Source organism: Oncorhynchus tshawytscha, linkage group LG03 (assembly GCF_018296145.1).
Source record: "Oncorhynchus tshawytscha isolate Ot180627B linkage group LG03, Otsh_v2.0, whole genome shotgun sequence".
Lineage (NCBI taxonomy): Eukaryota > Metazoa > Chordata > Actinopteri > Salmoniformes > Salmonidae > Oncorhynchus > Oncorhynchus tshawytscha.
The window spans coordinates 66,600,621-66,614,327 of NC_056431.1; the positions used below are offsets into that span (position 1 = coordinate 66,600,621).

A 13,707-nucleotide genomic window follows, 5' to 3' on the forward strand; every position below is an offset into this window, starting at 1 on the left:
AACACACTGTGTGCCCTCAGGCCTCTACTCCACCACTACCACATATCTACAACACACTGTGTGCCCTTAGGCCCCTACTCCACCACTACCACATATCTACAACACACTGTGTGCCCTCAGGCCCCTACTCCACCACTACCACATATCTACAACACACTGTGTGCCCTCAGGCCCCTACTCCACCACTACCACATATCTACAACACACTGTGTGCCCTTAGGCCCCTACTCCACCACTACCACATATCTACAACACACTGTGTGCCCTCAGGCCCCTACTCCACCACTACCACATATCTACAACACACTGTGTGCCCTCAGGCCCCTACTCCACCACTACCACATATCTACAACACACTGTGTGTCCTCAGGCCCCTACTCCACCACTACCACATATCTACAACACACTGTGTGCCCTCAGGCCCCTACTCCACCACTACCACATATCTACAACACACTGTGTGTCCTCAGGCCCCTACTCCACCACTACCACATATATACAACACACTGTGTGCCCTCAGGCCCCTACTCCACCACTACCACATATCTACAACACACTGTGTGCCCTTAGGCCCCTACTCCACCACTACCACATATCTACAACACACTGTGTGCCCCCAGGCCCCTACTCCACCACTACCACATATCTACAACACACGGTGTGCCCTCAGGCCCCTACTCCACCACTACCACATATCTACAACACACTGTGTGCCCTCAGGCCCCTACTCCACCACTACCACATATCTACAACACACTGTGTGCCCTCAGGCCCCTACTCCACCTCTACCACATATCTACAACACACTGTGTGCCCTCAGGCCCCTACTCCACCACTACCACATATCTACAACACACTGTGTGCCCTTAGGCCCCTACTCCACCACTACCACATATCTACAACACACTGTGTGCCCTCAGGCCCCTACTCCACCACTACCACATATCTACAACACACTGTGTGCCCTCAGGCCCCTACTCCACCACTACCACATATCTACAACACACTGTGTGCCCTCAGGCCCCTACTCCACCACTACCACATATCTACAACACACTGTGTGTCCTTAGGCCCCTACTCCACCACTACCACATATCTACAACACACTGTGTGCCCTTAGGCCTCTACTCCACCACTACCACATATCTACAACACACTGTGTGTCCTTAGGCCCCTACTCCACCACTACCACATATCTACAACACACTGTGTGCCCTTAGGCCCCTACTCCACCACTACCACATATCTACAACACACTGTGTGTCCTTAGGCCCCTACTCCACCACTACCACATATCTACAACACACTGTGTGCCCTTAGGCCTCTACTCCACCACTACCACATATCTACAGTACTAAATCCATGTGTATGTATCGTGTGTGTGTGTGTGTGTGTGTGTGTGTGTGTGTGTGTGTGTGTGTGTGTGTGTGTGTGTATACATGTGTCTGTGCAATGATGTATCAATACACCCAGTTACTGCAAAGACACAGGCGTCCTTCCTAACTTAGTTGACGGAGAGGAAGAAAACCGCTCAGGGATTTTACCATGAGGCCAATGGAGATTTTAAAACAGTTACAGAGTTTAATGGCTGTGATAGGAGAAAACTTAGGATGGATCAACAACATTGCAGTTACTCCACAATACTAACCTAAATGACAGAGTGAAAAGAAGGAAGCCTGTACATAATAAAAACATTCCAAAACATGCATCCTGTTTGCAATAAGGTAGTATAGTAACACTGCAAAAAATGTGGCAATGAAATGATCGTCATGTCCCGAATATAAATATTTTTCCTGCAAATCCAGCACAACACCGAGTACCGCTCTTCATATTTTCAAGCACGGTGGTGGCTGCATTACATTTTAAATGTATATATTTTAGTCATTTAGCAGACACTCTTATCCAGAATGACTTACAGTAGTGAGTGAATACATGATTGTACTTCTTTATACTGGTTCCCCGTGGGAATTACCCAGAAAGCTTCACAGCTGTAATCACTGCCAAAGGTGATTCTAACATGTATTGACTTAAGTGTGTGAATACTTATTTAACTGAGTATTCAATAAATGTAAAAAAAAACATGTTTTCACTTTGTCATTATGGAGTGTTGTGTATAGAGGGGTGAGAGAAAAATGGAATGAATCCATTTTGAATTCAGCCTGTCACACAACAACCTGTAGAATAAGTCAAGGGGTCTGAAAACTTTCTGAAGGAACTGTAATAGACAGTAGCAGCAGCGAATGTGATGAGTGTGAATGTGTCGGCGGTGGTGTCAATCGCCCCTGAAACGTGGATATCCCACCATGACACGGTGTGTACACTCTCACACACACCTCGGAGGAAATGAGTTTGGCTGGCGTGTGTGGATGCTGGTCAGGTTATATATCATAGTGTTGGCCAGCGTGGTGGAAGGAGATCCACATGGGCCAGATCCATACCATCACTACTCCTATCAGATGGTCATTTCTCTGTATTACTGAGTGTGTGTGTGTGTATATTTACTCATATGTGTGTGTTCCATAGTCTTGTGCACTACTTTACCCAGCCCTAGTATCCCTCTAACTTTTCAAAGTGCCAAATTGCTTTAGAACTTCTATAATCAAAAATCTATGAAAACATAGACGGATGAAAAGGTTTAATTTAGGTTTGTTGGATATTATTACTGATGAAACATTTCCCAATGTGTATTCCTGGGAGAGATAGTCACTTAAAGCTACGCTAGCTTAGCAATGCCGCTCAACCTCACCTTATTACCTCTCCCTCCTGATTACCTGTGTTGCCCTGGAAACAACTGAACTTAGGAACTCAGTCTGGCATATTCAAATGAGACTAGCCCGACGCATTCTTCTTCTTCAGTTTAGGGAAATCAAGCCTTTTTCCTACTGGGTGAAATGAAGCGACTACAAACATGACTTTGGATATGGTAATTCAGAATATACCTGTGGATATAACCCCGATATCCTTGAAATGATGACAGGACTTTTGACGTGAATTTTGAGAAGTTTTATGAAAATGAATGGAACTTGCAGAAATCTCAAAGTGATGGTGGGGTGTTTTTCCCTGGTCTACGACAGCCACCATATTAGGGAGTATGATGGAAATAGTCACCTGTGTCTTCAAGAGAAGTTGGCATGTGTTTGTGTTGGCAACTCTTCACTGCATCCACAGAGGCATAGACTTCACAGAAGTGCTCTAATGTTTTGACCCCCATTATATCCCTGGTTGAGGAGTTAGTGGTCTGGTCTGTGTGTTTGTTTGTGTGTCTGTACCTCTCAGCAGATAATACTAAAGTAGTAGATGGGGGATGGAGAGAGAGGACAAGTAAGGGGGTGGGGGTCACAATGCCCTGGTCCCACTGGGCCTTTGAAGGCTTGACATGGTTGGGTCTTCAGGAGCGCCATGCCATTGTTGTGGGGAGAAGACTGTATCAGGGAAGAGTTTGACACTCAGGAGACAGTCAGCCAATCTGGCCAACATGGGGACAGGCAGGAGCAGCATAGAGACCACTGGCTAACATGGGGACAGGCAGGAGCCACATAGAGACCACTGGCCAACATGGGGACAGGCAGGAGCAGCATAGAGACCACTGGTCAACATGCGGACAGGCAGGAGCAGCATAGAGACGACTGGCCAACATGGGGACAGGCAGGAGCCACATAGAGACACTGGCCAACATGCGGACAGGCAGGAGCAGCATAGAGACCACTGGCCAACATGGGGGGACAGGACCACTGGCCAACATGGGGACAGCATAGAGACCACTGGCCAACATGGGGACAGGCAGGAGCAGCATAGAGACCACTGGCCAACATGGGGACAGGCAGGAGCAGCATAGAGACCACTGGCCAACATGGGGACAGGCAGGAGCAGCATAGAGACCACTGGCCACATGGGGACAGGCAGGGCCAGACATGGGGGACAGGCAGGAGCAGCATAGAGACCACTGGCCAACATGGGGACAGGCAGGAGCAGCATAGAGACCACTGGCCAACATGGGGACCACTGGCCAACATGGGGACAGGCAGGAGCAGCATAGAGACCACTGGCCAACATGGGGACAGGCAGGAGCAGCATAGAGACCACTGGCCAACATGGGGACAGGCAGGACAGGCAGGAGCAGCATAGAGACCACTGGCCAACATGGGGACAGGCAGGAGCAGCATAGAGACCACTGGCCAACATGGGGACAGGCAGGAGCAGCATAGAGACCACTGGCCAACATGGGGACAGGCAGGAGCAGCATAGAGACCACTGGCCAACATGGGGACAGGCAGGAGCAGCATAGAGACCACTGGCCAACATGGGGACAGGCAGGAGCAGCATAGAGACCACTGGCCAACATGGGGACAGGCAGGCATAGAGACCACTGGCCAACATAGAGACACTGGCCAACATGGGGACAGGCAGGGACAGGCAGGACCACTGGCCAACAGCAATAGAGACCACTGGCCAACATAGAGACCACTGGCCAACATGGGGACAGGCAGGAGCAGCATAGAGACCACTGGCCAACATGGGGACAGGCAGGAGCCACATAGAGACCACTGGCCAACATGGGGACAGGCAGGAGCAACATAGAGACCACTGGCCAACATGGGGACAGGCAGGAGCAGCATAGAGACCACTGGCCAACATGGGGACAGGCAGGAGCCACATAGAGACACTGGCCAACATGGGGACAGGCAGGAGCAGCATAGAGACACTGGCAGGACAGGCAGGAGCATAGAGACCACTGGCCAACATGGGGACAGGCAGGAGCAGCATAGAGACCACTGGCCAACATGGGGACAGGCAGGGGACAGGCAGGAGCATAGAGACCACTGGCCAACATGGGGACAGGCAGGAGCAGCATAGAGACCACTGGCCAACATGGGGACAGGCAGGAGCAGCATAGAGACCACTGGCCAACATGGGGACAGGCAGGAGACCACTCGCCAAGCATAGAGACCACTGGCCAACATGGGGACAGGCAGGGCAGCATAGAGACCTGCTAACATAACATCTGCTAATCTGCTAAATATGTGTATGTGACCAATAACATTTGATTTGATTTTGAACTGCCTCCAGTCTTCCCAAGGCCGTTTGTTGTTTCTCTCCTCCTCTCATCTCATCTCATCTCAGCTCATCTCCTCTCCTCTCAGTCTATGATCGCTGTCACCTCTGACCCCCTTGTTCCTACGGTAGCCACAACGGAATTGTGTGCCTTTCAAATCTCAATAGAAACACTTCAACTGAATCCAGCCCAGCCCAGCCCACTCACTCTACTGTATTTGCATCTGCAGGCCTTTCCATTTGCAGGGTTCTTCAAGAGCTTTGTTTTGATTGTTTGGTACTTGTGATTAAAATAATGAAATGGTGGATATATTAGTAGGGATTGAAGACCATCGTCTCCTCATGCAAAAGAGCACTGCATTCTAGTTGTCATCATTATGGCTCCAGCTAATACAGTGTGGAAATATTGTGTCTTTTCCATCTAACTTTCGATTCATATAGACACATACACACACGCGTTCTCTGGAGTGATGAATCGCGCTTCACCATCTGGCAGTCTGATGGACGAATCTGGGTTTGGCAGGATGCCAGGAGAAAGCTACCTGCCTCAATGCATAGTGCCAACTGTAAAGTTTGGTGGATGAGGAATAATGGTCTGGGGCTGTTTTTCATGGTTCTGGCTAGGCCCCTTAGTTCCAGTGAAGGGAAATCTTAACGCCACAGCATACAATTACTTTGTAGATGATTCTGTGCTTCCAACTTTGTGGCAATAGTTTGGGGAAGGCCCTTTCCTGTTTCAGCTTGACAATGCCCCGTGCAGAAAGCAAGGTCCATACAGAAATGGTTTGCCGGGATCGGTGTGGAAGAACTTGACTGGCCTGCACACAGCCCAGACCTCAACCCCATCAAACACCTTTGGGATAAATTGGAACGCTGACTGTGAGCCAGGCCTATTCGCCCAACATCAGTGCCCCGACCTCAATAATGCTCTTGTGGCTGAATGGAAGCAAGTCCCTGCAACAATGTTCCAACATCTAGTGGAAAGCCTTCCCAGAAGAGTGGAGGCTTTTATAGCAGCAAAGGGGGACCAACTCCATATTAACGCCCATGATTCTGGAATGAGATGTTCGATGAGCAGGTGTCCACATACTTTAGGTCATGTAATGTTTCTGCCCAATCTAACAGCACACCAGAGGACAGAGAGTGACCAATCGAAAAGCACTTCAGTGGAAAGGACAAAAGATTACCCAATAAAATTACACCTTGCTGCATATGTTGTACTGTCACAGCACATCAGAGACAGGTAATGTGGACTAAATGGTGTTGATGTCTGTTCCCCAAACTAAACACACTTCGTTCTATTCACTTACAGTTAATCACCAGGAAATCCATTAATCTTCAATGTCACACACACACACACACACACACACACACACACACACACACACACACACACACACACACACACACACACACACACACACACACACACACACACACACAGAAAGACACACATATTCATATCACGGCTAGTCATTAGAGTGGGTTACTCTATCTTAGAGTATGTTGTTTACCACCATGAGATGAACCTACCGCCTTCATCTGTTAACATGATTTACAAGGTCCATAGAGACGGCTGAGATATTTTCAAACAACGTGATTGTCTGTGAGAAGGCTTACGTAAAATTAGCATTTCTGAGTATTTTGTGTGTGGAAACTTTTGAGGATTTTATGGAATTTTCAAGTTCAAGTTTTATTTGTCACATGCACAAGCCCTACCCAGCAGTATTCAATATGAAAACAAGTATAACTAATGATAACTAATAAAAAAAACAGAATTACAAGAGGAAGCTATATACAAGGTAAATGGACAATGTGCAGGTATACTTGAGTATTTGAGGTAGATATGTACATTTAGTGTGTGGCTGTTAGTGTGAGTGTGTGGGTGTTAGTGTGAGTGTGTGTTAGTGTTAGTGTGTGGGTGTGTGTGGGTGTTAGTGTGAGTGTGTCTTAGTGTTAGTGTGTGTTAGTGTTAGTGTGAGTGTGTGTTAGTGTGTGTGAATTGAAATCCCCCACATCCCAACCTTCACACTCCTCCATTTTGAATGAAGCCAGTGGTTAAACATGGTTTTCTTTACACATGTAATTATCTCTTTATTGATTTGTCAGCATCTCTGCCAGAGAATGGTACCTCTTAAAATAGCTCCTGCTATGATAACTTGTCTCTATTGCAATCACCATTAGATGCCCTTAGGGGAATGTGAGGACAGGTGTGGTGTGTGTGTGTGTGTGTGTGTGTGTGTGTGTGTGTGTGTGTGTGTGTGTGTGTGTGTGTGTGTGTGTGTGTGTGTGTGTGTGTGTGTGTGTGAAATACATATTTTTTTCTCTGATGGCTCTGCTGTCTTCGATGTGGGGAAAACGTGATCCTCTATTGACAAATGGCTGACTTTTTCTCTCTCTCTCTCTCTCTCTCTCTATCTCTCGGTATCTCACTCTCCCCCCCTCTCTCTGTATCTCACCATCTCTCTCCCCCTCTAACTCTCTCTCTATCTGATTCTCTGTAACTGTCCCCCCTCTCACACTCTCTCTCACTCTCCCTCTCTCTCTCTTTGTCTCTCAGGCTGCTAGGTCTGGTGGAAGATGAGGACTCCTATCCCTCTCCTGATTCTGCTGTATATCACCCTGTCCCGCAGCATGAAGACGGTCTCCAAGAGAGGCTCAGGTATATACGTAACACTTCCTCTTCCTCTATCTACATCCTGTTTCCTGTTGCTCCTCACACCTGTGCTGGGAGATTGGGCGTTGCGTTCGTCTGTGTGTGTGTGCGTGCGGGCCTGTGTGTGTGTGTGTGTGTGTCTCCACTGGCCTTATTAAAAGACATGGAGCTGAAGTAATTGCTTAGGGCATTCCTCTTCCCCATTTCTCTGTCTGAGTCAATCGTAATCACTAGATGTCTGATGAGGTTTTTAAATGTGGAGTTGACATTTTTGGGGGATGGATCGAGCATGATTACCTGCCTGCTATCTGCATTTTAAACATGATATACTGGATGACACATTCACAGCTAGCTAGTGTCCCCCCCCCATATCCTTAAAGTTATCTGGACAGAGATTCCTACTAGAATCTCTTCATTACCAGGTAAAGTACTGAGTTGACCGGCTTTGGTCAGACAAGTTTAAAATAGGCTACACTGCAGTGTGTGTGTGTGTTTGAGAGTGTCTGTGTGTGCGTGTGTGTGTGTTTGAGAGTGTCTGTGTGTGTGTGTGTCTGTGTGTGTGTGTTTGAGAGTGTCATTGTGTGTGTGTGTTTGAGCGTGTCTGTGTGTGTTTGAGAGTGTCTGTGTGTGTGTGTTTCAGAGTGTCATTGTGTGTGTGTGTGTGTTTGAGAGTGTATGTGTGTGTATGTGTTTGAGAGTGTAATTGTGTGTGTGTGTGTTTGTGAGTGTCATTGTGTGTGTGTTTGAGAGTGTCATTGTGTGTGTGTGTTTGAGAGTGTCATTGTGTGTGTGTTTGAGAGTGTCATGTGTGTGTGTGTGTTTGAGAGTGTCATTGTGTGTGTGTTTGAGAGTGTCATTGTGTTTGTGTGTTTGAGAGTGTCTGTGTTTGTGTGTTTGAGAGTGTCTGTGTTTGTGTGTTTGAGAGTGTCTGTGTTTGTGTGTTTGAGAGTGTCTGTGTTTGTGTGTTTGAGAGTGTCTGTGTTTGTGTGTTTGAGAGTGTCTGTGTTTGTGTGTTTGTGTGAGTGTCTGTGTCATTGTTTGTGTGTTTGAGAGTGTCTGTGTTTGTGTGTTTGAGAGTGTCTGTGTTTGTGTGTTTGAGAGTGTCTGTGTTTGTGTGTTTGAGAGTGTCTGTGTTTGTGTGTTTGAGAGTGTCTGTGTTTGTGTGTTTGAGAGTGTCTGTGTTTGTGTGTTTGAGAGTGTCTGTGTTTGTGTGTTTGAGAGTGTCTGTGTTTGTGTGTTTGAGAGTGTCTGTGTTTGTGTGTTTGAGAGTGTCTGTGTTTGTGTGTTTGAGAGTGTCTGTGTTTGTGTGTTTGAGAGTGTCTGTGTTTGTGTGTTTGAGAGTGTCTGTGTTTGTGTGTTTGAGAGTGTCTGTGTTTGTGTGTTTGAGAGTGCCTGTGTTTGTGTGTTTGAGAGTGTCTGTGTTTGTGTGTTTGAGAGTGCCAGCGTCCCTGTGCAATGCTCTTGTACCTTGTAGAGTCCATGCCCCGACGAATTGAGGCTGTTCTGAGGGCAAAAGGGGGTGCACCTCCATATTAGGAAGGTGTTCTTAATGTTTTGTACACTCATTGTAAAAAGATGAAGGGAAAAAATGTATATTTTATATGAATACATTTTTTAAAGTTATTCAAGTATAAATCACCAAAGTTACCATAGATTGCAGCCCAAAATAAAATTATTTTTGAATTGAAAACACATTCTTTTGTAAATTAGCGTTACGTTATTTACCCAGTCAACAGTCATGTTGTGTCACCCTGCAGTTTGGATACTTAGTGGTCCTCTACACGCCACTTCTCTGTCATCTCACACATTAAAGATGGAGACTCATATCAACTGGGTTATTGTGTGCATTTAGCTACGAAGGTAGGCACGAAAAGACAAATGGAACTGGTCAGATTCATACAGCGGTCATCTTGCTCAGGAACTCAATGGAATAGACCAAGAGGAAATGTGCACACTCCTCTCCCTCTCTTTCTCTCTCGTCTCCCTCTTTCTCTCTCCTCCCCCTCTCTTTCACTCTCCTCCCTCTCTCTTTCTCTTTCCTCTCCCTCACTTTCTCTCTCATCTCACTCTCTTTCTCTCTCCTCTCCCTCTCTTTCTCTCTCATCTCCCTCTCTCTTTCTCTCTCCTCTCTCTCCTCTCTCTCTCTACTCTCACTCTCTTTCACTCTCCTCCTCCTCTCTTTCTCTTTCCTCTCCCTCTCGTTCTCTCTCCTTGTCACGTTCTGACCTTTATTTCCTTTGTTTTGTCTTTATTTAGTATGGTCAGGGCGTGAGTTGGGGTGGGCAGTCTATGTTTGTGTTTCTATGTTTTTTCTATTTCTGTGTTTGGCCTGATATGGTTGTCAATCAGAGGCAGCTGTTTATCATTGTCCCTGATTGAGAACCATATTTAGGTAGCCTGGGTTTCACTGTTGGTTTGTGGGTGTTTGTTTCCGTGTGAGTGTTTGTCGCCACACGGTACTGTTTCGGTTTGGTTATTTCACATATTCGTTTATTGTTTTTGTATTTCATAGTGTTCAGTGCTTTTCTTATTAAAATCGTCATGAACACTTACCACGCCACATCTTGGTCCGTTCCTTACTTCTCTTCATACGAAGAGGAAATCTGCCGTTACAGAAACACCCACCACAAAAACACCAAGCGGCGTGGTAGCGGGCAGCAGCAGCGATGTCAGGACTCCTGGACATGGGAGGACGTTTTGGACGGCAAGGGTTGCTACACATGGGAGGAGATCCTGGCTGGAAGGGATCGCCTCCCATGGGAACAGGTAGAGGCAGCTAGGAGAGTAGAGGCAGCCGGAGAGGAGCCAGCGATACGAGGGAACACGGCTGGCAAGGAAGCCCGAGAGGCAGCCCCAGAAATGTACCTGGCTTCGCCACACAGGAGCGTGGCGAAGCCAGGTAGGAGACCTGCGGCAACTTCCTGTGCTTACCGGAGAGAGAGAGGGACCGAGCAGGCACCGTGTTATGCGATGGAGCGCACAGTTTCCCCAGTGCGTGTGCATAGCCCTATGCAGTACATTCCAGCTCCTCGTATCGGCCGGGCTAGAGTGGGCATCGAGCCAGGTGCCATGAAGCCGGCTTTATGCATCTGGTCTCCAGTGCGTCTCCTCGGGCCGGCATACATGGCACCAGCCTTACGCATGGTGTCCCCGGTTTGCCAGCACAGCCCAGTACGGCCTGTTCCACCTCGCCGCACTGGTCGGGCTACGGGGAGCATTCAACCAGGTAAGGTTGGGCAGGCTCGGTGCTCAAGAGCTCCAGAGCACCTGCACTGTCCGGTCTATCCAGTGCCACCTCCACGCACCAGCCCTCCGGTGGCAGCCCCCCGCACCAGGCTGTCTCTCCGTTTTCTGCCTACAGGATCTCCCGCCTGTCCAGCGTTGCCAGAGCCTTCTTCCTCTCCAGCGCTGCCAGAGCCTCCCGTCCATCCAGAGCTGCCAGAGTCTCCCGTCTGTCCTGAGCTGCTAGAGTCTCCCGTCCGTCCTGAGCTGCTAGAGTCTCCCGTCTGTCAAATCAAATCAAATGTATTTATATAGCCCTTCGTACATCAGCTGATATCTCAAAGTGCTGTACAGAAACCCAGCCTAAAACCCCAAACAGCAAGCAATGCAGGTGTAGAAGCACGGTGGCCAGGAAAAACTCCCTAGAAAGGCCAAAACCTAGGAAGAAACCTAGAGAGGAACCAGGCTATGTGGGGTGGCCAGTCCTCTTCTGGCTGTGCCGGATGGAGATTATAACAGAACATGGCCAAGATGTTCAAATGTTCATAAATGACCAGCATGGTCCAATAATAATAAGGCAGAACAGTTGAAACTGGAGCAGCAGCACGGCCAGGTGGACTGGGGACAGCAAGGAGTCATCATGTCAGGTAGTCCTGAGGCATGGTCCTAGGGCTCAGGGCCTCCGAGAGAGAGAGAAAGAAAGAGAGAAAGAGAGAATTAGAGAGAGCACACTTAAATTCACACAGGACACCGAATAGGACAGGAGAAGTACTCCAGATATAACAAACTGACCCTAGCCCCCCGACACATAAACTACTGCAGCATAAATACTGGAGGCTGAGACAGGAGGGGTCAGGAGACACTGTGGCCCCATCCGAGGACACCCCCGGACAGGGCCAAACAGGAAGGATATAGCCACACCCACTTTGCCAAAGCACAGCCCCCACACCACTAGAGGGATATCTTCAACCACCAACTTACCATCCTGAGACAAGGCTGAGTATAGCCCACAAAGATCTCCGCCACGGCACAACCCAAGGGGGGGGCGCCAACCCAGACAGGATGATCACATCAGTGACTCAACCCACTCAGGTGACGCACCCCTCCCAGGGACGGTATGAGAGAGCCCCAGTAAGCCAGTGACTCAGCCCCTGTAATAGGGTTAGAGGCAGAGAATCCCAGTGGAAAGAGGGGAAGCGGCCAGGCAGAGACAGCAAGGGCGGTTCGTTGCTCCAGAGCCTTTCCGTTCACCTTCCCACTCCTGGGCCAGACTACACTCAATCATATGACCCACTGAAGAGATGAGTCTTCAGTAAAGACTTAAAGGTCCTGTCCTGAGCAGCCAGGAGCTGCCAGAGCTGCCCGCCAGCCAGGAGCCGCCAGCCAGGAGCTGCCAGCCAGGAGCTGCCAGCCAGGAGCTGCCAGAGCCGCCAGCCAGCAAGGAGCCGCCGGCCTGCCAGGAGCTGATAGAGCCGTCGGTCAGCCAGGCGATGCCAGAATCGCCCTTCACTCTGGAGCTGCCGAAGTCTCCCGCCTGTCCGGCGCTGCCGCAGGCGTCCTTCACTCCAGCGCTGCCGGAGTCTCCCGCCTGTCCTGCGCTGCCGGAGTCTTCCGCCTATTCGGGACCCATTTCTAGGGTCCCCAGTCCAAGGTCGGTGGCGAGGGTCGCCGCTTTAAAGAGGCCACGGAGGCGAGCGAAGAGGCGCACTAGAACTATGGTGAAGTGGGGTCCACGTACCGTACCAGAACCGCCACCGCGGAGAGACACCCACCCAGACCCTCCCCTATAGGTTCAGGTTTTGCGGCAGTCCGCACCTTTGGGGGTGGGGGAGGTGGGGGGTGGTACTGTCACGTTCTGACCTTTTTTTCCTTTGTTTTGTCTTAATTTAGTATGGTCAGGGCGTGAGTTGGGGTGGCCAGTCTATGTTTGTGTTTCTATGTTTTTTCAATTTCTGTGTTTGGCCTGATATGGTTCTCAATCAGAGGCAGCTGTTTATCATTGTCCCTGATTGAGAAGCATATTTAGGTAGCCTGGGTTTCACTGTTGGTTTGTGGGTGTTTGTTTCCGTGTGAGTGTTTGTCGCCACACGGTACTGTTTCGGTTTGGTTATTTCACGTATTTGTTTATTGTTTTCGTATTCCATAGTGTTCAGTGCTTTTCTTATTAAAATCGTCATGAACACTTACCACGCCATATCTTGGTCCGATCCTTACTCCTCTTCATACGAAGAGGAAATCTGCCGTTACACTCCTCTCCCTCCTCTCATCAAACCATGGTCCTGTGAGTGTTGTCTGTCTTTCAGACTGGCCGGTGGGGATGACCAGATCTGGGTTCAAATACATGTATTTCATTATGGTAAATACTGAATACTTTCCAGGTGTATTTCCAAATACATTAAAATATTCAACTACAAATGAAAGATATCTGAATATTTACTTCAAATGTATGGTGCATTCGAAAAGTATTCAGACCCCTTGACTTTTTCCACATTTTGCGCTGTTACAGCCTTATTCTAAAACGGATTAAATTTAAAAAATCCTCATCAATCTGCACACAATACCGTATAATGACAAAGTGAAAACAGAAATACCTTATTTACATCAGTGTTCGGACCCTTTGCTACGCCAAAATTCAGACTCTAAATTAAGTTTAGGTGCATCCTGTTTCCATTGATCATACTTGAGATGTTTCAACAACTTCACTGGAGTCCATCTGTGGTAAATTTAATTGATTGTACATGATTTGGAAAGGCACCCACCTGTCTACATAAGGTCCC

The 13,707-nt window shown here is 48.3% G+C and overlaps 1 protein-coding gene across 4 annotated transcripts in view; it reads left to right on the forward strand.

The window, feature by feature from the left end:
* The window catches only part of LOC112238580 (interleukin-1 receptor accessory protein-like 1-B), a 462,784-nt gene that overhangs the window by 52,370 nt on the left and 396,707 nt on the right, over positions 1–13,707 (forward strand). For all 4 annotated transcript variants that reach the window (XM_042319851.1, XM_042319853.1, XM_042319852.1 and 1 more), the window contains exon 2: positions 7,613–7,714. In XM_042319851.1, the coding sequence (XP_042175785.1) occupies positions 7,633–7,714 (82 nt within the window). In that variant the 5' untranslated portion in view covers positions 7,613–7,632. The remainder of the gene's footprint in view (positions 1–7,612; positions 7,715–13,707) is intronic.